This window comes from Oratosquilla oratoria, chromosome 12, assembly GCF_046742065.1.
Source record: "Oratosquilla oratoria isolate Oo_2021 chromosome 12, ASM4674206v1, whole genome shotgun sequence".
Lineage (NCBI taxonomy): Eukaryota > Metazoa > Arthropoda > Malacostraca > Stomatopoda > Squillidae > Oratosquilla > Oratosquilla oratoria.
Window position 1 is genome coordinate 59981850 of NC_134788.1, and position 23005 is coordinate 60004854.

The window sequence follows — 23005 nt, forward strand, 5'->3', positions numbered from 1 at the left end:
TAAATCTGGCTTTTTTTTCTTTTTTTTTAGAATGTGGCTTAAATATATCTTATTTGGCTTCAGTAAGCTCATCTGATAATAGTGAATTGGATACTGAGTTCATTCGCCACCTCCTAAGACAAAACTAATCCAAGTTAAAGTCTACCATATTGTCGAGTGCGCGTATATTTTCTTTTCTTTTTATTTTGTTTCCATTGTGATCCATGCAATTTGTCCCATTTTCTCTAATGGCACAAAGATAAAATTGGACGAATCAGCTGTGTGATGTTGATAAAGCACGAGATCCATGTGCAACTTTTGGCGTGATTTTTTTTTTCTTAACTGTCTGACGTAATTTTAGGCCTTCAATCAATAGTAAGCTATGTTCATAAACAAGCAAGGAGTAGGCTACATTGGTAGAGTACTGAATATAGAAATATATTGTGTTTTGATTAATATAATTAGTAAAATAATTTTCCATCCCACAAAAGCGTTCGTTCTGGTTGTTTATATTTATGTAGAGTGGAAAAGATCGTTGACATTAAATTTTCATTAGTGTTTTTAGTGATTTTCAAGTGCTTAACTATTTAGGAGTATTTATTTTTTCAGGTGCATGCATTTTAGAATAAGAATCAGCCTGCAATCTTCAATAGCCTAAGATGCCGAAGTGGAACTGCAGTTATGATAGTGCCAGGAGGTACAGAGCTGAGTGGGAGAAAAAGTTTATGTTGGTGAAATATGCACCTGATGGCTCTGGTGAGGCACATTGTAAGCTATGTCACTGTAATCTGAACCCCAAAATGTGCTCATTACAAAACCATGAAAAATCAGAGAAACACAACAAGAAGACAGTACACCAGCACTTGCACCACCAATCAATTTTCAGTCAACAACACCCAACGATGTCAAACAGGCAGAATTGGAACTTGCTGTTGCAGTCTGCTGCCATTGCTCAACTTCCTCTGTGGACCACATTGGTGAAATGATGAAAAAAAAAAAAAAAAAGGAAAGGTAGCATCTTAGGAAAAATCAATCTTCTTAGAACTAAATGTAGCAAACTGACTACGGAAGTTGTGTCCCCAACCCTTAAACAAGAACTGAAGAAGGATCTAGGAGAAAAATTTGCCCTTTTAGTAGATGAGTCAACCGATGTTGGGACAGTGAAGTATTTATGCATTGCGATACGTTACTGCAGCAAAAAGGGAAAGAGAATAGTAACAGAGTTTGTTGGTCTTATTCCTGTCAATGACACAACAGGGGAAGCATTATTCAGTCATTAATTAAAGCTGCTGTTACAAATCTAGGTTTAAAACTTGGTAACTGCATTGGTTTTGCAAGTGATGGTGCCTCAGTTATGACTGGAGTTAATAACTCGGTTTGAACCCGAATACAGCAGGAATCTCCAGATTGTGTGCAAGTAAAATGTATTTGTCACTCTCTAGCACTGTGCGTGAAGCATGCATTTGAGAAGCTGCCTTCATGCTTGGGATTTTTAATTTCAGAAATACCAAAATGGTTTTCCAAGATTACAGTAAGGGGGGCAGCTTTCAAACAATTGTTTAGCATAATGGACCCAACTGATGAAAGGAAAGGGACCTCGCTGCCATTTCAGCAAGCTTCTCAGACCAGATGGCTAGCACGCGGGAAAGTAATGTACAGCATCTTGATGAACTGGGAAGAACTTAAGGCATACTTCATGTGTGCTGAGCAGGCTAGTGGAGCTGATGCCAGGTATAAGGCACGTATGATTTCTGACATCCTAAATGACCCAATCAACTATTGGTATTTTCACTGTGTCACACCCATTGTTATGGAGTTTGAAGGCGTCAACTCATATTTTCAAGCCACGGATGCCGATCCTCAGAGCATGGAAGGTGAGCTTGCTCAACATCATCATAGTCTACGGGCAAGAGTTTTGAGCCCAGATGAAAGTGAATTAGCTATATCCGAAGTAGATTTTGGAGCTCGCTTTGCCATGGAAGTGGAGAGGTATATCGAGATGCATCAAGTTAGTGGTGAAACGAAAGTTCAGGGCGTCAAGGCCCGATGTTACAGCTTTCTCGTGGAGGCCATCAAGCAAGCTGAGAAACGTCTGCCTCCTACGAGGAACATACACAAGGGTCTCAGTAGTCTTGACCCATCAAAAATTTTGAGTCAAACAGCAAGGGTGTCATACAAGGATCTACCATTCCCTACCTTACGAACACATAAATCTAATGCCATTGAACAGCAGTATAGGAATGTATTACATGTAAACTGGGTTGAAGAGGCAGTATTTGACAAAAAATACCAGATGACTCTGTTCAGTTCTGGATAGGAGTAGGTAATTGCTATGATACACTAGGTAACAAATCTTTTATAGACCTAGCAACATATGCATTGTCCTGTCTTGTCACACCAGTTAGCAATGCTCTTGTTAAACGCATATTTTCTCATACTACAATAGTTAAAACAAAATTAAGAAACAGACTGAGCACAAGAACCCTAGATGCCATTATTCGCATTAGAACCCATCTGCACTTCAGAGGTTTGTGTTGCAGGAATTTTGTGGTCACACCTGATATGTACCGCTTATTTTCATCTGCAAATATGTATGGAGATGAATATGATGTATGTGATGATGTGATTGACTATGTTTGAACACTGGTTATGTTTCCTTGTTTACCAAAGTCTGGTGCTATAATGCAGAATATAATTTTGACTTATTTTTTGTTGCTCATGAAAAGGATTATATTTTTTATATTGTTTGTGGAAATAATGACCATGAAACTTACATGCTGAAAAAAAAAAAAAAAAATGTTTCTCATTAAAAAGGATTATGAAACAAATTATCATACTTTTGACTTATTTTTTATATACTGTTTATGAAAAATAAAGAACCATTAATTCATTGTGTGCATATGATCTTTTACTTGGCACCACTGAGCTATTTAGAACATCTAAGTTCGTACGCAATATAATCATAGGGGGACCAATATGGCGGCCACTGCATCACCCGTTGCCCAGGCGGAGGACTTACGAACTACGTAGCGCTTGTGTACACAGATCGCCAATCCAGTAAACCACCAGAGCTCAGTGCTCAGTACAAACAGTATAGTATTTGGTGAATTGAGAAGCGGAATAATTAAATATTTGGCCTTTTTACTGCATATTTTTGGCCTTTTTCTGTAGTGCAATTGGCCTTTTGGACTCATTTTTTGGTTGCCTTTGGCCTTTTTCTGCTTCAGTAATCTGGCAACCCTGCATACGAGTACATCGCCTGGCATGTAAGGTCAAAATCCAATGGGTGAAGTAATTTTCCTAGTCCTCCCATTCCCTTTCATAAATTGTCGATTCCAACATGGTAATGTTCATATTTCTATGAAAATAAGGGTTTATAAGAGTGGATCTCCGAGCGGATAAGTGACAAAATACCATGTGATTGTTCAAATTGGGTTAAAAGCATGAAATATGACAGAATGACGTTAGACTAGAGTCCCAATCTTATGAAGAGTTTCAGATAAGGGGCCATCTCGAACCCTGCGCATAAAGACACTGGCAGTCTTTTTCCAACATGGCCGGCATGGCTGGACATTATCTTCAGCATTACATGTTTCAAGTGGTTTAATGCTTGCACGCTTATAAACTGTTTACTGTAGCAATGAAAGGTATCTAACAGAGTTGCTCATTACTAAGTTAATGTTAAAAATATATAAATATAGCATTTCATGGGATATTTGTGGTAAATTTAAAATTATCGCCTTCTTACTTGGATTACAGGGTGTATACAGCAAGTATTCATGTTTTCTTTCCCTATGGGGTAGTCGGGTTGATAATGAACACTACTAGAAAGTGGAGTTGCCCCCTCGAGATGGCTTGCAGCCAGGAAAACTCAATGTTCTTAGACAGCCTCTTGTAGACCTTACCAAAGTGTTGCTGTACTCACTTCATATAAATCTTGGTTTGATCAGTTTGTAAAATCATTATTTCATAGTAGAAAAGCATTTCAAGAGATTTGTCTACTCTTTCCAAAAATATCAGAGGCCAAAGTTAAGGGTGGTATATTTACTAGTCCGCAAGTAAGGAGAGTGTTGAAGTCAATGCAACTTGAAAATGCAATGAGTACTGTCGAAAGCGAGTCGTGGTGTACATTTCGAGGTAGAGTTCATGGATTCCTTGCTAATAATAAAGACCCAAGCCACAAGCCACTCGATGTAGCAAAGCTTTTGGAAAGCTATAAGAACTTAGGATGTAGCATGTCATTAAATGTGCACTTTTTGCATTCACATTTGGAATGTTTCGTGAAAACTTGGAAGGAGTGACTGAAGAGCATGTTGAGAAGTTCCATTAGGACATTACTGCAATGGAGAAAAGATACCAAGGACGATGAGACACTGCTATGATGGGAGGCTATGGTTACTGGTGCGTAAAGATCAAGGAGTTCACAGTAAGAAGTCACGCTCATCAATGCATTTCTAGTGGGCTCTTCCGTATCATATGCTTTTATATTTACATTCTTTCATTAATTTTAAAAGGAAATACAAGGATAAAACATCAGCTACAATTTATAGACAATGAATATGCTAAATATAGTGTACTATCGTAGTTTAATATAGTTTGTTTTTGTATATAAAACATTATATTTTGAAATCTCGATTATATGCAAATTTCAATTACATTTCTAATATCAGAAGAGAAAACAACCTTAGTAACAATAAAGACATTTAAAGAAACAAAACTAGTGTTACCCAGTGTTATTGGTCTCACCAATTAAGGGTTTGATTTGGTCTAACATTACTTTGAATCTTCTTAGTTCTGTCGCAATTACTTGTGCCCTTTTTCTTCCTTCTCTCTCTTTCTCTTTTACTGGGTGAGAGACTAGAAAAGTCGGAAGAGGGCACCGGCCTGAGAGTTAGAAAGGAAATAGGGGGACGGCACTCCTTGTGTAATCATTGGGAATAGCTAAGCTAGCTAGGATATTTTCGTTTCTACTTGTTCAGTTTCATTTCAGTTAACTTAACCACTAGGTTGGTCTGATGCAATATATACTGCTTGTGGCGGTAACGTCTGGGTTCTTGGTAGACTCTGTGGCCACCACGCATGGGGTTGTACTCTTTCCTCTTGTCGTTCGTTTCCTTTCGGATGCTCTGGGGTAGTGGGGTCTTCAAGTAATTTGTCCCAGGTTTGATTCCACATACGGTGGTGTATGATGTTGAGGTTCTACGTTGATTCTCTTGTGGATTTCTTCGATTGTTTCGTGAAATGGTGGGGTTTGGCCACCGGCAAAGTTGAGGGCTGCATGGACAAAAAAAAAAAAAAAAAAAAAAAAAAAAAAAAAAAAAAAAAAAAAAAAAAAAAACAGTGCTCTAAACGGACAAAACTCCAGCATTATAAAACCCCAGTGGATTTAGATTGACACAACTTTGGTATATACATACACATACCAACGGCTTTTCCCCCCTTACACGGGGGGTAGCCAAAATGAAAAAGGCAGAGAAACCACTCCCACCCATTCCATTCCCTACATATTCCATTCCCCTCCAACCTCCTCCCTCCCTCTTATCCTGGCACCTCCTGGATGACGGGTAATGCCTGCATCCTGTCCACTGCCCTAATTCAGAAGCAGTGTCGCAGGACACAGCACATCCACAGCAAGGCCGCTTCATGAATTCGGCGACCCCCTTCTCTGCCCCCCCAGCCCCCATGCAGAAACAGAGAAGACGGGGAGAAATCCCTTCGGGCTGCGTCAATTTTTTTTCAAAAATACTTCCTCACTCCCCATCCCCCACCCGCTCCCACTCATGCATCGCAGCATCATCCATACACAACCCTTCTCCATTCATCCCTATCTTCTATCCTCTCCCGTCTTTCCTCAACAGACATTCCTCTCCTTTGTGATGCCCCTTTCACCCCATCCATCCATCTCATCCTAGGACGCCCCCTCATATTCACTCCTTTCACCTCTGCCTTCCACACCCCTTTTGCTAATCTTTCTTCGCTCATTCTTTCCATTTGTCCAAACCATCCTAATACTCTTTCATCAATCCTATTTCCCAGCTCCCTTTCCACCCGTTCTCCTCATTTCTCACTCTATCTACCCTAGTAACCCCTATCATACCTCTCAAACATTTAATCTCAAACACATTCAAACTCCTCCTCTCTTCCTCTCTTATGTTCCATGTTTCTGCCCCGTACAGTGCTGTTGGCACAATCACTCCTTCATATGACCTCCTCTTAGCATCCATTCCCAGATGTCTATTTCTCATTACATTTCAATCCACCAAGGCATTTACTCGCTTCTCTCAATCTACATTCTACCTCCACCCCTACTCCTCCCTTTCCTGCTACATTCGCACCCAAGTATCTAAAACTACCCACTTCCTCCAGTCCTTCACCCTTAATCCTCACCTCCTGCCTGCTGTCACTCTCTCCCCTTGTACATCTCATCACCTTACTTTTGCCCACATTTATCTTCAGCTTCCTTCTTCCACACACCTTCTCAAACTCTGTCACTAACTTCCTCAATCCCTCCTCTGATCCTGCTACAAGTGCAGTGTCGTCAGCAAACAACTGGCTTATTTCCCACTTTTCTCCATTTTCTTTAACCATCTCCAACCCCTGACCCACTACCCATGCATTCACCTCTCGCACCACCCCATCCATGTATAGATGTACAAGCTGCTTAAGCGTACCTGTATAGCACTGTACTCAGTGTTGTTATTTACAAATGTGGAAATGGATTTTAACATACTGTCTTCAGTATACGTCAAAGATCAGGAGGACCAATTTCATCTTCAGTTATTTTGTACAATTTTGATAAGTTTCGTTCGTTAAAAAATTTCAAAACTAATCAATTATATTAAAAAATAAGAAACACAGGCTGTTTATATCTAAAATTGTATTATGAATAGAAGATTTATCATGTTTACAATATTGACAAGTCAGTAGAATTGTAGGAATTGTTTCGCTATGTTTTGGAGCTGAAGTTCAAGTTAGCTTTGACGGTAAACGCTAAAATGGAGACTGACTAGGCAAGGCAGCTCGCTGTGATACAGGACAACATAACAAAGCAATGATTTCACAAACACAGTCACTAAACACTCTGAGCTCACCGTCGAGGAAGCTCTAGTGTATATTGCCAGACTCACTTGTAGAATGACATAATAGATGCAGAAATGCCAATCAACAATTACATTTGATAGAGCACTGACAGAGACACTAGATGCCATGGAGGTGTCATGATATTTATCAGAAATTATCTGACACAAAAGTTCTCATAACGAAGATCATCACGTGGAAAGATTGCCATCCACCAAATACATGTAGAAAGATTAATTGTAAACTAATATCCATTACAAAATGATATGTACACTTCACGAAAACAACAAATTGAACAGAAAAATTATATCACAACTCGACCTAGCAAAGAGGGTCTGTCCCAAGAGTCAAGGGGGAACAAGTACTTGCACAACTGCTACTAAACACCACGAACAAGCTATTCTTGGCACAAATAATAATGTAGTTTATGAATGGAATAAACTTCATGCAGATGCAGTGCAATGCAGTTCAGTTCAAAGCTTTAAGAATCACTTAGATAAATACCTAAGCAAGATGCTGTAATGTCATTTATTTTATATTATTCATTTTTGTTATGTCTGATTGTTATTTACTTGATTCACATTATCAGATATTTGTCAATTTACCATCATTTATTATAAACAAGTTTTTTTTTTTAATATACCTATGCATTTATTATTATCTATATCATTATGTTTTTATTTATTGTCATTACTTTTTTCCACATCTGACCTAGTTACGGACATAAAGGTCTCCTATCGGCATGCTCCGACTTTGTAATCCTTTGTCATGAAGGTGTCATGATATATTTCAGAAATCATCAGACCATGAAATTCTGCCTCAGAAGGTATCAAAGAAGAACAACTACAATCAAATCTACTAGACTCCAGAAATTCTTCTTGCTACAAACAATAACAAAGTTGAGGAAACAAACTGGATTTCTTCTTTATTAAAAATGAACAATTCATCATACAGATTACAAATAGCTATGGCGTATACTCCCAACTACTTTATACAATACTAAGGTAAACAGAATTGTATCCATCATGACATACAAATATCAATATCCACCAGTTGCACAATTTTCTAATATTTTCATTTTTTTTAATTGCAAAAATATTCATGCACTTGATGAAACACTTAAGAATTTTGAAATAAAAGAACAAGCAAAAACACATTATGCAATAGGCCAATGGTCACTCAAATAACTTCACAACTGAGAGTAAACCAATTAAGATTTCAATTGACAGTTTATAACAGTGGATCAGGTCACACTGGAAAGGCCTGTCACCAGCATAGGTCATCATGCAACACACGAGATCAACTTTTCGTGAGGAAGTGCGAGTCATTACGTGACCTTTGAAATAAGTCCTCCGTGTCAAAGCTGAAAAGGCTTCTCTCCAGTGTGGGTCGCCACATGACGTCTAAGTTTACTTGGTTCTGAGAAAGCTGCATCACACAGGTCACACTTGAAAGGCTTCTCTCCACTGTGGGTCACCACGTGTTGTTTGAGCCTAATCTTTTCTGTAAAAGCTGCATCACACAGGTCACACTGGAAAGGCTTCTCTCCTGTGTGGATCATCATGTGTCGCCTGAAAGCACTCTTTCGCGAGAAAGACGTATCACACATGCTACACTGGAAATGCTTTTTTCCAGTGTGTGAAACTATGTGTCGTTTAAGATCACCCTTTGCTAAGAAACCTACATCGCACAGATCACACTTAAAAGGCTTCTCTCCAGTGTGAGTCATCAAGTGTCGTTTGAGATAAGCCTTTAGTGCAAAAGACGCATCACACAGGTCACACTTAAAAGGCTTCTCTCCGGTGTGGGTCGTCACGTGTCGTTTGAGATCACCCTTTCCTGAGAAAGCTGCATCGCACTGGTCACACTTGAAGGGCTTCTCTCCAGTGTGGGTCATCATGTGATACTTGAGATGACTCTTTTGTGTGAAAGTTGCATCACATAGATTACACTGGAAAGGCTCCTCTCCAGTGTGGGTCACCGCGTGTCGTTTAAGATTACTCTTTGTCGAGAAAACTGCATCACACAGGTCACATTGAAAAGGTTTCTCTCTAGTGTGGGTCATCGTGTGATATTTAAGATGACTCATGAGATAGGTGTGGCACGGATGACACAAGATTATATTTATATGACGAATATAGAGAATCTTCGGATATCTTTTCCCAGGAATTGTTGATAGCTACTCTCATCCTGAAAGTAAACATGTAATAAATATGACAACCAAGTTTTTGAGAGAATGTAATTGGAGTGACACCAAGGAATACAAGTAGAGTGGGGCATTAACCAAAATGAAATCAGGGAAGGGAACAAACATTTCATAACAAGAAGTTTAAAGGAAGAAGGAGGAAATGGAAGGTTGAACAGATACAAAAAAAAAAAAAAAAAAAAAAAAAAAAGGAGTTGCACAGAAAACGAAAAAACAAAAACAAAAACGGGATAGTCAAAATCATTCAGGAAATAATAAAGCAAAAGACTGAATAAATAATGCAAAGAGATAGAGCCCACAAGAAAAAGAAATCAATTATAGGATACAACACCACAGCTGGGAACAAGAAATACTTGCAAAATCTTTTGCAGAGGACACACACATCAACCAAGGATTTCAAAAATCAATGTTAAATAGATTCATGAGATTCTGATATTCATTTTTACAATAAATCACTTGTTTTCAATTTTTCAAAGAACCCCCCTCCCCACCCTCTCTGTGATAAGTAAATTACTTATAGGTTAGGTTAGATTCACCCCTCACTTTCATCAAATACAGAGACAAGGTGCACAGTGGGAGTAGCCCAACAGCAATCTTGTAAATCAACACAATATTTCATTTTCAAGGTTATGGTGAATGGCGCTATTGTTTTTAAACATTATTACATAAAGTTTATTACTTGCTAATATTTTTGGAGTATCACGAAAATATACAAACACATTAACCAAAGTGCAACAAATAAAGATAACAAACAATTCATACCAAAGAAGATTAAAAAGGAAAGAATGAGAAAAAAAATTGGAGATTGAACAAATGTAAAAAATATGAAGACACACAGAAACTAGAAAAAGGAGTAAAAGGTAATGGAAATTGGTGGATAAGAATCCAGAAGAGCGGATAAATAAATACCACAAATAGAAAGATTAAAGGGGGAATCGGAGTATGATGAAGGTTATAATAGCACAGACTACTGAAAAAAAAAAAAAAAAAAAAAAAAAACATAAATCTTGATTCTTTTTTCTAGAGGTCAACCACCCAACAATCAAAGATGCCAGAAATCAATGTGTGACTCTGGTAAATCTTTTATTGGTTTCCATTTGTCAGGGAACACCTCCGATCCTGCTCCCACACACACAAAATTGTCGAGTAAACGTGTGCATTTTGGTAGAAATAGTACCAGAACCCCATCAATAGAACTTTAAACTGTTTACGTCTATTATATTAGAATGAAAATGAATAATGTTGTCTACCGAACCTTACCTACCCTTTATTTATAGCTAGGTTTGTTGAGTTATGCTTATCAAATCAAAACAGACACTTAAAAAGGATTAAAAATATTTTATTTTATTATACATATATATACATATATGTATATGTATATATATATATATATATATATATATATATATATATATATATATATATATACACACAATGATACCGTGACCGCCGTTGTGTGTCAAAAAATCGTATCTCAAAAGTTATTCCCATTTAAATTAAAGAAAATAGAATTAATCTGTTCTAGCGATACGAAATAATCCCCAAAATAACTTGAATTACACAAAACAAACACAACTTATAGATAAATACGAGTAATAACACACACAATGATAAAATAATAAATAACAATGATAAATGTTATTTATCCTATACCACGGAGACAGGTGATAGCGGCAAATGGAGATGTGAGCCAGGATGACAACACATTGCTGCATGCCAGACCTTCTGATATCCACTCCTCTGAATCCTCTCTCACACGAAAAGATAGAGTCCACCTGGCCAAATTGCAGTATGGCTACCACCCAGCCCCTCTAAGCTACCAAAAAATACTGGAAGACCGCAATGTGGACAACTACCCAGGATGTAATACTTCACCCCATACTGTTGAACACCTAATGGAAGACTGCATTATACACAATCACGCATGCAAACAACACAACATACTCTCTGTAAAGCATTTGTGGGAAAATCCCGTTCCGGCCATGGCATTGCTTAGGGAGATGGAGCTGCTCAGACAGGCAATCAAAAGAACGACAACAAGGCCCATGGTGGAAGTGGAAACCACTTCAAATGAGTTACATGCGATCTGCATGAATATTTGTGCTTTGCAGCAATTTTACTCGTAAATCAAAATAATATTTAAATTTCTAGGAGACTAGTGCAGTGAAAATTAACAGGGGAATAATAAGGCACAGGAGTGGATCAATAAATATTACGTGGAGAAAGAAGCCACAAGAAAGAAATTAAAATCAGAGTATGATGAAAGATACAATAGCAGAGAACACTGGAAATAAGAAACATTGGTAACATTTTCGCAGGTGTCTCCACCCACTCAATAATCAAGGATGTCATAAATCAATGATTCTTGCATTTTCTATATTGACTTCCATTTGTCAGGAAACGTCTAAGCAACACAACCCCGTTGCAGACCCACATAATTGGCGAGTAAACAAGTGAATTTTGGCACAAGAAGCACCACGCACCCATCAGTGAAATTATAAGATATTAATCATTTATCTAATGAGTGAGAAAACAAAACAAAACGACAGAACCTTACCAATGCTAGGTTTGGTTAAACTACCCCCCCCCTCCCATCCTTCTGTCCTATCGACTACAAAAAACAAGGGGCATGGTAGGAATGGTTTGTCGAGTTATGGTTATTTACAATCTGTTCATGCCCATGGCAAATTTACTAGTAAATCACGAATACAACATAAAGCATTTTTTTTTAGGTTAGGTTATGGTGAATGACTGCTCCTGGAACCTTCCAAAACAAATTACGAATATTTTGTGAAGCTTTGGTTCTTTTAGTGACATTTCACTGCATGCATTTGAAGTATTCCACCCACAAATAATGTATGATACTTCTGCAACCTGCATCCATTGTAATGAAAAGAAGCTGTCAAGAATATATTACCCCTAGAAACGTATTCCCTAATTTGTGGCTTTGTATCATGCAATGGATGAGCGTTTTGACAAGACTACATCCTGCCTACCAAATCGGAAGTTCCCATATTCGATCAGGACTATCATGAAACCAGGCAACATCAAGGGATGAGCAGACAAGGAAAATAACCTCTACCACACAATACATGCACACGCTTGACGACCTTCCTTAATAACATTTATTACCTGCGTGTTTGTTGTGCTTCTAAATTCTATGCCACTTCTGGACATCACAGATGTCCTAGGAATCTCAAAAATTCTTTTAGATATATACAAAATAACTGTTCATACTAAAAAGCATCTATCTATATTCGATTCATACCAAGTGGACTTGTAGAATACGAAGTGGCGGCCCGCCAAGATGAATGTAAACATTTGTCGCCCGGCGTCGTCAGAATGCAATGCATTAAGTATCTTTTCCATCCAACTCCTTTTTAGACATTATAAAAAATAAAAAAATAAATGTTCCAGTCGATTTCACCATCGTGATGTTCATATTTCTATTAGAATGAGAGTTTATAAGAGTGGATTTCCGAGCGGATAAGTGACAGACTACCATGCGATTGTTCAAATTGGGTTAAAAGCTTGAAATATGATAGAATGTTAGGCTACCCTTATGAAGAGTTTCAGATATGGGGTCATCTCGAAATCTGCCCATTAAGAAACTGGCGGTCATTTTCCAATATGGCCCCCAGTAAAGAATATAAATTTGATAAATCTGGACTTTACTTAATCATTACATGATTCAAGCGGTTTAATGCTTCTACGCTTATCAACTGGTTATTATAGTAATGAAATATATCTAACAGTGTTGCTCATTAATAAGTTTATGTTAAATACAAAAATATAACATGTTATGGGATGTTTGTGGTGATTTTAAAATTATCGCCTTACTTGGATTACAGGGTGTATACACCAAGTATTCATGTTTTCTTTGCCTATGGGACATTTGGGTTGATAATGAACAGTGCCAGAAAGTGGAGTGGTCTCCTCGAGGTGACTTGCAGCCAGGAAAACTCAATGTTATTAGACAGCCTCTTGTAGACCCTACCAATGTGTTGCTATCCCCACTTTATTTAAGTTAAGGGTGGTATATTTACTGGTCCGCAGAAAAAGAAAATGTATAGGTGTACTTCAATTTTCTCTGACATCACATCGAATCTCTTTAGCTTTGTCGCAATTACTTATGCCTTTTTTCTTCTCTCTCTCTTGCAGTATGTATGTATGTGGGGGGGATTGTTGTGTATACCTTTGGGTAGACAACTCTTCAGGGGGAATAGTTCGCTTTTGTGTTCTTTTAATCTTATTCTCGCTCTTCGCCCTGTTAGGAATCCACACAAAAGTCTAGTTAGTTCTTCTGGAAACCGTAGTCGGATTATTTTGAGCTTCAGTCCATCATGCCACACCTTATCGAACGATTTGCTAACATTTCGAAGTACTAATATACATTAGTGACGTGATGACATTGCGTTTGCTATCCGTTCTTAAGTTCTTGCAATGGCGGTAATCGTTCCAAGTAGTCGAACCCATATATATATATATATATATATATATATACATATATATATATATTGGACAGAAGGACGACAGAATGAGTGGAAGGGTGGTGAGATAAACACCGAGTAATGTTGGAGTGTAAATTTACTGACGTTTCGTCCTTAACAGGACTTCTTCAGAGTATGAGTACATAAGCATAAAATCAACATATATATACACGCGTTCATGTCCGCGTTCCTGCTAACCCACGCCAATCGAGTCCGCTTGTTTCCTCATCTCCCGGCGGATGAGTCGTCCGGACATTTGAGACAGTTTGATGAATCCGTCCCTGTGATTAAGGCAAGGCTGAGATGCTATATATGCTGCCTCAACTAGTTTCCTCTTTTTCTTTTCTAACCCCTGTTGTAAAATCTCTACCCCGCTCCAGTTGGGAAGGTGTCCAAGTTGGTCCACATGAACCACCAATGCGCTGGAAGTGCGATGGGCTTTTAGGTCGTTCTTGTGTGTTCGTATGTTCGCTTGCCTAGACCTCTCCCAGTTTTTCCAAAGTAGCTCAGTTCACAGCTGCTACATGGTATTTTGTATACCACGCTATTAGTGATGTTGTCTTTTCTCTCCTTACCTCTCACTATTTCGCCAATTTTCATGCTGGATGAGCTGGCAATCTTCAATCCTGTGTTGCGTAGTAGGTGTTCTAATTCTTCCGTGTGTTGGAACTGGGAACCACAATGAAGTCACCTTCCTTATCTTCCTTAACCTCATCCTTTTTATCCAATGTTCTGAGTGCTATTTTTCTCAAGCTGTGTAACATTCCTTCCGGGTACCTGAGATCTGTGAAGACTTTAAAAATATATTTGACCTCTCTATCAATATGCTCCTCACTGCATACCCGGAATGCCATAAGAAAAAATCCAATTATTACTCCTCTCTTGGTTCTCTCGCTGTGTGCCGAGAAGTAATGAATAAGGTCATTTTTGTTAGTTGTCTTTCTGTGGACCGAAAAACTCACCGTGCCATTGTCCTTTCTCTAGATTAGTACGTCTACCTTTCTTGGACGTATATTAATTAAAAACAATAGATTAGAAATAACGATAATAACCACAATAACCCAACTAAAATGAATTCCCAGAAAAAAAAACTCACCATTGAGGTAGCTTCAACGTACATTACCCTAACAGGCTTGCTTAAAGATAGTGTTACACGCAGAAAAATCCTTTAACAACTACAGTTTATAGAGTGGACAAAAACATAAGTCATGAAGGCGTCGTGATATATTTCAGAAATGATCAGACCATGAAGAACAAGCACAATCAAATATACTACAGAAAATCTTCCTGGTACAAGCAATAACAAAGTTCAGCAAACAAATTAGATTTCTTCTTCGTCAACAATGAACAATTCATCATATATCTTATATCACTCTTGGAGAGACTTTATTGAAGTGTGGGAGTTGTGTCTCATAGGATAAATCAAACACTACTGAATATATTACCGAAGATATATTTACGGTAATACAAATTACAAATAACTATGGCATACACTCCAAACGACTTTACACAATGCTAGGGTAAACAGAACTCCGTCATGACATACAGATATCTATATCCATCAGTTGCACAATTTTCTAATATCTTCGGCGTTTTTCGTAAGTGCAAAAACATTCGTGCACTTAATGGAACACTCAAATAACTTCACAACTGTGAGTAAACCAGTTAAGATTTACAACTGGCAGTATGAATGTAATAACCCATCAACCAAACTGAACTGCTTGATAACAGTGGGTGAGTACTTGATAGCTGAATGTAGAATCATACAGGAAAATCATATCACTCAGGTCACACTGGAAAGGCCTCTCGCCAGCGTAGGCCATCATGCAATACACGAGATCATCTTTCCGTGAGGAAATGTGAGTCATTACGTGACGTTTGAAATAAGTCCTCCGTGTGAAATCTGAATAGGCTTCTTTCCTGTATGGGTCGCCACATGACATCTAAATTTACTTGTTTCTGAGAGAGCTGCACCACACAGGTCACACTTGAAAGGCTTCTCTCACACTGTGGGTCACCACGTGTCGTTTGAGACTACCCTTTTGTGAGAAAGCTGCATCGCAGAGGTCACACTTGAAAGGCTTCTCTCCAGTATGGGTCGCCACGTGTTGTTTAAGAGTATGTTTTCGTGAAAAACCAGCATCACACAGGTCACACTTGAAAGGCTTCTCTCCAGTGTGGGTCAACACGTGTTGTTTAAGAATGTGTTTTCGTGAAAAAACAGCATCACACAGGTCACAATTGAAAGGCTTCTCTCCAGTGTGGGTCAACGCGTGTTGTTTGAGATGATTCTTTAGTGAGAAAGCTGCATCACACAGGTCACACTTGAAAGGCTTCTTTCCAGTGTGGGTCACCATGTGATATTTGAGAGAACTCTTCCATGAAAAAGCTGCATCACACAGGTCACACTTGAAAGGTTTCTCTCCAGTATGGGTCGCCACGTGTTGTTTAAGAATATGCTTTCGTGTAAAAGCTGCATCACACAGGTCACACTTGAAAGGTTTCTCTCCAATGTGGGTCAACACGTGTTGTTTAAGATGATTCTTTAGTGAGAAAGCTGCATCACACGTGTCACACTGGAAAGGCTTCTCTCCAGTGTGGGTAACCACGTGTTGTTTGAGATGATTCTTTAGTGAAAAAGCTGCATCACACAGGTCACATTTGAAAGGCTTCTCTCCAGTGTGGGTCACCATGTGTTGTTTGAGACGACTCTTTTGTGAGAAAGCTGCATCACACAGGTCACACTGGAAAGGCTTCTCTCCAGTGTGGGTCATCACGTGTCGTTTGAGACCATCTTTTCGTGGAAAAGCCGCATCACACAGGTCACACTTAAAAGGCTTCTCTCCGGTATGGGTCATCATGTGTCCTTTGAGATGACTTTTTCCTGAGAAAGCTGCATCACACAGGTCACACTTGAAAGGCTTCTTTCCAGTGTGGGTGACCATGTGATATTTGAGAGCAGTCCCTCCTGAAAAAGCTGCATCACACAGGTCACACTTGAAAGGCTTCTCTCCAGTGTGGGTCATTACGTGATATTTGAGAGAACTCTTTACTGAGAAAGCTGTATTGCACAGGTCGCACTTGAATGGCTTATCTCCAGTGTGGGTCCTTATGTGATATTTAAGAGCACCCTTTCCTGAGAAAGCTGCATCACACAGGTCACACTTGACGGGCTTCTCTCCTGTGTGGGTCAACATGTGTCGTTTGAGATCATTCTTTCGTGAGAAAGTTGCATCACACAGGTTACATTGGAAAGACTTCTCTCCAGTGTGGGTCCACATGTGTCGTTTGAGATCACTCTTTGTTACAAAAGCTGCATCACACTGGTCACACTTGAAGGGCTTCTCTCCAGTGTGGGTCATCATGTGATACCTGAGGTGACTCTTTTGTGTGAAAGTTGCATCACATAGATCACACTGGAAAGGCTTCTCTCCAGTGTGGGTCACCACGTGTCGTTTAAGTTTACTCTTTGTCGAGAAAACTGCATCACACAGGTCACATTGAAAAGGTTTCTCTCTAGTTTGGGTCATTGTGTGTTATTTAAGATGACTCATAAGATAGTTGTGCCACGGATGACACAAGATTATATTCATATGATGAAAATAGGGAATCTTCGGATATCTTTTCCCAGGAACTGTTGATAGCCACTCTCACCCTGAAAGTAAATATGTAATAAGTATAACAACTAAGTTTTTGAAAGAATGCAATAGGAGTGACACCAAGGAGTATAAGTAGAGTGGGGCATTAACCAAAATAAAATCAGGGAAAGGAATAAACATTTCGTAACAAGAAGTTTAAAGGAAGAAGTAAGAAATGGAAGGTTGAACAAATCCTAAAAAAAATATGGAGTAGTCAAAATTATTCAGGAAATAATAAAGTGAAAGACTGAACAAATAATGCAAAGAGATAGAGCCCACAAGAAAAAGAAATCAATGTATGATACAGGATACAACACAGCTGGAAACAAGAAATACTTGCACAATTTTTTGCTGAGGACCACTACACACACACATCAATCAAGGATGTCAAAAATCAATGTTGGAGAGATTCATGAGATTCTGATATTCATTTTTACAATAAATCACTTGTTTTCCGTTTGTCGAAGAACCCTCTCACCCTCAGCGTGATAAGTAAATTACTTATAGGTTAGGTTAGATTCACCTCTCACTTTCATCAAATACAAAGACAAGGAGCACAGTAGGAGTACCCCCACAGCAATCTTGTAAATCAACACAATATTTCATTTTCAAGGTTATGGTGAATGGCACTATTTTTTAAACCTTACAATATAGATTCATACTTGCTAATATTTTTGGAGTATCACGAAAATATACAAATACATTAACCAAAGTGCAACAAATTAAGATAACAAGCAATTCATACAAAAGAAGATTAAAAAGAAAAGAATGAGAAAAAATGAACGATTAAACAAATGTAAAAACTACCGTCTGGGGTATTGGCTACTTGTTATTGTGGCAAAGTAGCATGCAGCTGATACTTTAGGGTCTATATGGGGCGCCCAGAGCCACACATCATTTTGTCTATGATAGAGGAAAACTCTGCTCATAGAGAAATGATGACACTTTTATACTACGACTGTCCCTCCGTTATGCTGTCCTCCAACCCCTTCTTACTGTCCTGTACCATTTCTCTGAGTATTCTTTTTCTGTGATGGGGGAAAAGAATACTGCCACCAAGTATTCCCACTTGGATCGTAAGAGGCGAGAAGAAAGGGACGAGGATTGGGACTAGGCATCCTTCTCCTTGTAGCCCCACAGGGGACATTCCTAAACGAAAAAGAGAAGGCATAAGAGGGGCTGGAAGTTCTCGGACAAGCACCTTAAGGTTTGGGTCTTTTAATGTGTGTGAATGTGGTACAGATGAGAGTAAAAGGGAAGAGATAGGTAGTATGTTTGTGAGAAGAAAGATGGATGTGTTGGCTTTGAGTGAAACTAAGTTGAAAGGGAAGGGTGAGTGTAAGTTTGGGAGTGTAAGTGGGAGGTTATCAGGAGTGAAGAGAGGGCGAGGGAGGGAAGGGGTGGCCATTCTAGTAAGTGAAGAGATAGGTAAACGGGTGGTGGAGTGGAAGGAGGTTTCCTCAAGGATAATGTGGATGAAGGTGAAACTGGGGAAGGAGATGTGGGTTTTTGTAAGTGCATATGGGCCTGGCAGTGAGAAGAGTGTAGAAGAAAGGGAGGCCTTTTGGATAAATTTAGATGAGTGCATAGAGGATTTAGGAAGAAATGTCAATGTAATAGTACTAACAGACCTTAATGCTAGGGTAGGAAATGGTCCAATCGATGGAGTGGTTGGGAAATGTGGAGTTCCAGGAAAGAATCATAGTGGAGAGTTGATGGTGGAAATCTGTCTAGAAAGAGAGTTGCTGATAGCAAATACAGTGTTTCGGAAGAAAGTCAAGCATAAGTACACATGGGAGAGGGTGGTAGATAGAGCGCTAATGGATTATGTAGTGGTGAATATGATTATGATAGGAAGAGTTAAGGATGTACATGTGCTAAGGGGAGAGGGTGGGGGAATATCAGATCATTTTCTGGTGGAAGGTAAGTTGAGAGTGGAGGATAGATGGAGAAAGAGGAAAGGGACAAAAGGTAGGGAGGTTCTTAGAGTGAACTCTTTGAATGAAAAGGAAAAGGAGAAGGAGTACGGAAAGAAGCTGAAGGAGGAGTGGGAGGGAATAAAGGGTAGAGTAGAGCTGGGTGTGGAGGAGGAATGGGGATGGTTCAAGGAGGGAGTCATAAAGTGTGCAAGGATGGTGTGTGGAACAAGAAGGACAGGAGGAAATAGAAGGAAGGGTAGTGAATGGTGGGATGAGGAAATAAAGAAGGTTATAGAAGAGAAGAAGCGAGCTTTTACAGATTGGTTACACAATAGGACGAGGGAGTCATATGAGAGGTACAAAGAAAAGAAAAGAGAAGTAAAGCAAAAGGTAAAGGTTGCAAAGAGGAGAGCAGATGTGAAATGGGGTAAGAGTTTGACAGAAAATTTTGAGAGTAATAAAAAGATGTTCTGGAAAGAAATTAGGAGAGGAAGAGGAGGCGAATCAAGAAGAGAAGAAAAGGTAAAAGGTGCAGATGGAGAGATGATAATGGAAGAGAAGGCAGTAAGGGGAAGATGGGCAGAATATTTTAGGGAGTTGCTAAATGTGAAGGAGGATAGGGAAGGAAAGATTGCTGCAGTGGGAGGTGCGAAGAAAATGAGAGTGATGAGTGAGGAGAATGGAGGAGAAATAAGGAAGGATGAGGTGAAGGCAGTTGTTAAGATGATGAAAGCAGGTAAGGCACCTGGTCTGGATGGATGCCATGCAGAATGTCTGAAAAAGGGACGTACAGTGATGGTGGACTGGTTGGTGAGGTTATTTAATGTTTGCTGGAGAGAGGGTAGAGTGCTGGAGGACTGGAGGAGTGCTTGTATAGTTCCTCTTTACAAGGGAAAAGGGGACAAGTGTGAATGTAGTAGTTTCAGAGGGATTAGCTTGTTAAGTGTAGTTGGGAAGGCTTATGGGAGGATCTTGATTGAGAGGATTAGGAGAGGAACAGGAGTAATTGGTGAGGAACAGTGTGGATTTAGGACAGGTAGAGGTTGTGTAGATCAGATCTTTGTGGTAAGACAGATATGTGAGAAAGCTATAGGAAAGGGGAAGGATGTTTTTTGGGCTTTTATGGATCTGGAAAAGGCTTATGATAGGGTAGACAGGAAGGCACTGTGGGAGGTTAGGCGGATATACGGGATAGGAGGAAAGCTTCTAGGAGCTATCAAGAGTTTTTACAAGAGTAGTAGAGCATGTGTCAGGATTAGAAATGGAGAGAGTGAATGGTTTGAGGTAAAGGTGGGACTTCGTCAAGGATGCGTTATGTCGCCCTGGCTGTTCAACTTATACATGGATGGGGTGGTGCGAGAGGTAAATGCAAGGGTAGTGGACAAGGGATTGGAGATGGTTAAAGAAAATGGAGAAAAGTGGGAGGTGAGCCAGCTGTTGTTTGCAGACGACACTGTGCTTCAAGCAGGATCAGAGGAGGGATTGAGGAAGTTGGTGGCAGAGTTTGGGAGAGTATGTGATAGAAGAAAGCTAAAGATAAATGTGGGTAAAAGTAAGGTGATGAGATGTACAAGGGGTGAAAGTGGCAGTAGACTGGAAGTGAGCATTAAGGGAGAGCGACTGGAGGAAGTGGATAGTTTTAGATACTTGGGTGCAAATGTGGCAGGGAAAGGTGGAGTGAAAGTGGAGGTAGAATGTAGATTGAGAGAAGCGAGTAAATGCCTTGGTGGATGAAAGAGTGTAATGAGGAATAGACATTTGGGAATGGATGCTAAGAGGAGACTGTATGAAGGAGTGATTGTGCCAACAGCACTGTATGGGGCAGAAACATGGAACATAAGAGAAGAAGAGAGGAGTTTGAATGTGTTTGAGATAAGGTGTCTGAGAAGTATGATGGGGATTACTAGGCTAGATAAGAGTGAGAAATGAGGAGGTGAGGAGGAGAACAGGGATGGAAAAGGAGCTGGGAGATAGGGTTGATGAAAGAATATTAGGATGGTTTGGACACATGGAAAGAATGGGTGAAGAAAGACTAGTAAAAGAGGTGTGTAAGGCAGATGTGGAGGGAGTGAACATGAGGGGATGTCCTAGCATGAGGGGGTTGGATGGGGTGAAGGGGGCTTTGGGGAAGAGGGGAATGTCTGTTGAGGAAGGATGGGAGAGGACAGAAGACAGGGGTGAATGGAGAATGGTTGTATATGGATGATGTTGTGATTGCATGAGGTGGAATGGGCAGGGGGATGGGAGATGAGGTAGTATGTGTGAGCACAATTTGACGCAGCACGAAGGGATTTCTCCCCGTCCTCTCATTTTATGCAATGGGGGGACGGAGGGGGGGGGGGTCGCCGATTTAATGAAGCGGCCTTGCTGTGGATGTGCTGTGTCTTGCGACACTGCTTCTGACCCAGGGCAGTGGACAAGGTGCAGGGATGACCCGTCATCTAGGAGGTGCTAAGATGGGAGGGAGGGTAGAGGGGTGTGGAGTGTTTTCGGGGATGAAATGGGTGGGAATGTTTTTGTGCCTTGTCCTTTTTGACTACCCCCCTGGTAAGGGAAAAAAAAAGCCTTGGTATATGTATATATGTATGTATATATATATATATATATATATATATATGTATGTGTATATATATATATATATATATGTGTATATATATATATATATATATTATATATATATATATATATATATATATGATGGAACGGTGAGCAATGGGTAGCTCCCATGAAAGTTTTCTGAAAGACATAGAAAGTTCTTGTAGATGAAGAACACTTTATTAAAACAAGTGTTCTTCATCTACAAGAACTTTCTATGTCTTTCAGACAACTTTTATGGGAGCTACCCATTGCTCACCGTTCCATCATCAGAGATGTAGAACTTCTCAGCAAAAAAGTCGTGAACGCAGAAGCTGCTGTGAACTTATATCAAAATTGTCTACATGAGAACCTGCTACCGAAATACACCAATATATATATATATATATATATATATATATTTATATATACATATATATATGTATATAATATATATATATGTGTATATACAGTATACATATACATACATTTTTACAACCACAATGCACTTTAATTGTAAGCCATCAAAGGCCAGCATGGAAGTATACGAATGCGAGAAAGTATTTGTACAACACAGTGTTGTACAAATACTTTCCCGTGTTTGTATACCGTACTTCCAATTGTACTATCTTAGTGGAGATGGGTTGAACACAAAATTTCATATATGTGTAACTCGAGCATACAAATATATAAGAAATAATGCGCTGAACTTATATCTCTCTTGATAGCCTAGTTGAAAAGTCACTATCGCACTTGTCATGAGGATGCCGGGTTTGCGTTCTGGGAAGTACCAAATTTCAATTTCAGCATGCTGGCCTTTGATGGCTTAGAATCAAAGTGCATTGTGGTTGTTAAAATGTATCTCTAATCACTGGGACCCATTCAGTGTTGTACAAATACTTTCCCGTGTTCGTATACTACCAATTGTACTATCATAGTGGAGATGGGTTGAACACAAAATTTCATATATGTGTATGTAACTCAAGCATACATATATATAAGAAATAATGCACTGAACCTATATCTCTCTTGATAGCCTAGTTGGAAAGACACTGTCGCACTTGTCATGAGGATGCTGGGTTAGAGTGCTGGGCAGTACCACATTTCAATTACAGCATGATG

At 39.3% G+C, this 23005-nt stretch overlaps 2 protein-coding genes across 2 annotated transcripts in view; both read right to left on the minus strand.

Annotated features, from left to right (window-relative positions):
- Nucleotides 1-23005, minus strand: part of LOC143031858 (uncharacterized) — a 46116-nt gene that overhangs the window by 20055 nt on the left and 3056 nt on the right. The window lies entirely within an intron of this gene.
- LOC143031856 (uncharacterized) overlaps nucleotides 15196-23005 on the minus strand; it is a 66874-nt gene continuing 59064 nt past the window's right edge. Inside the window, exon 3 of the mRNA XM_076196205.1 lies at nucleotides 15196-17407. Coding sequence (XP_076052320.1) covers nucleotides 15735-17282 — 1548 coding nt within the window. The 5' untranslated portion in view covers nucleotides 17283-17407 and the 3' untranslated portion in view covers nucleotides 15196-15734. The remainder of the gene's footprint in view (nucleotides 17408-23005) is intronic.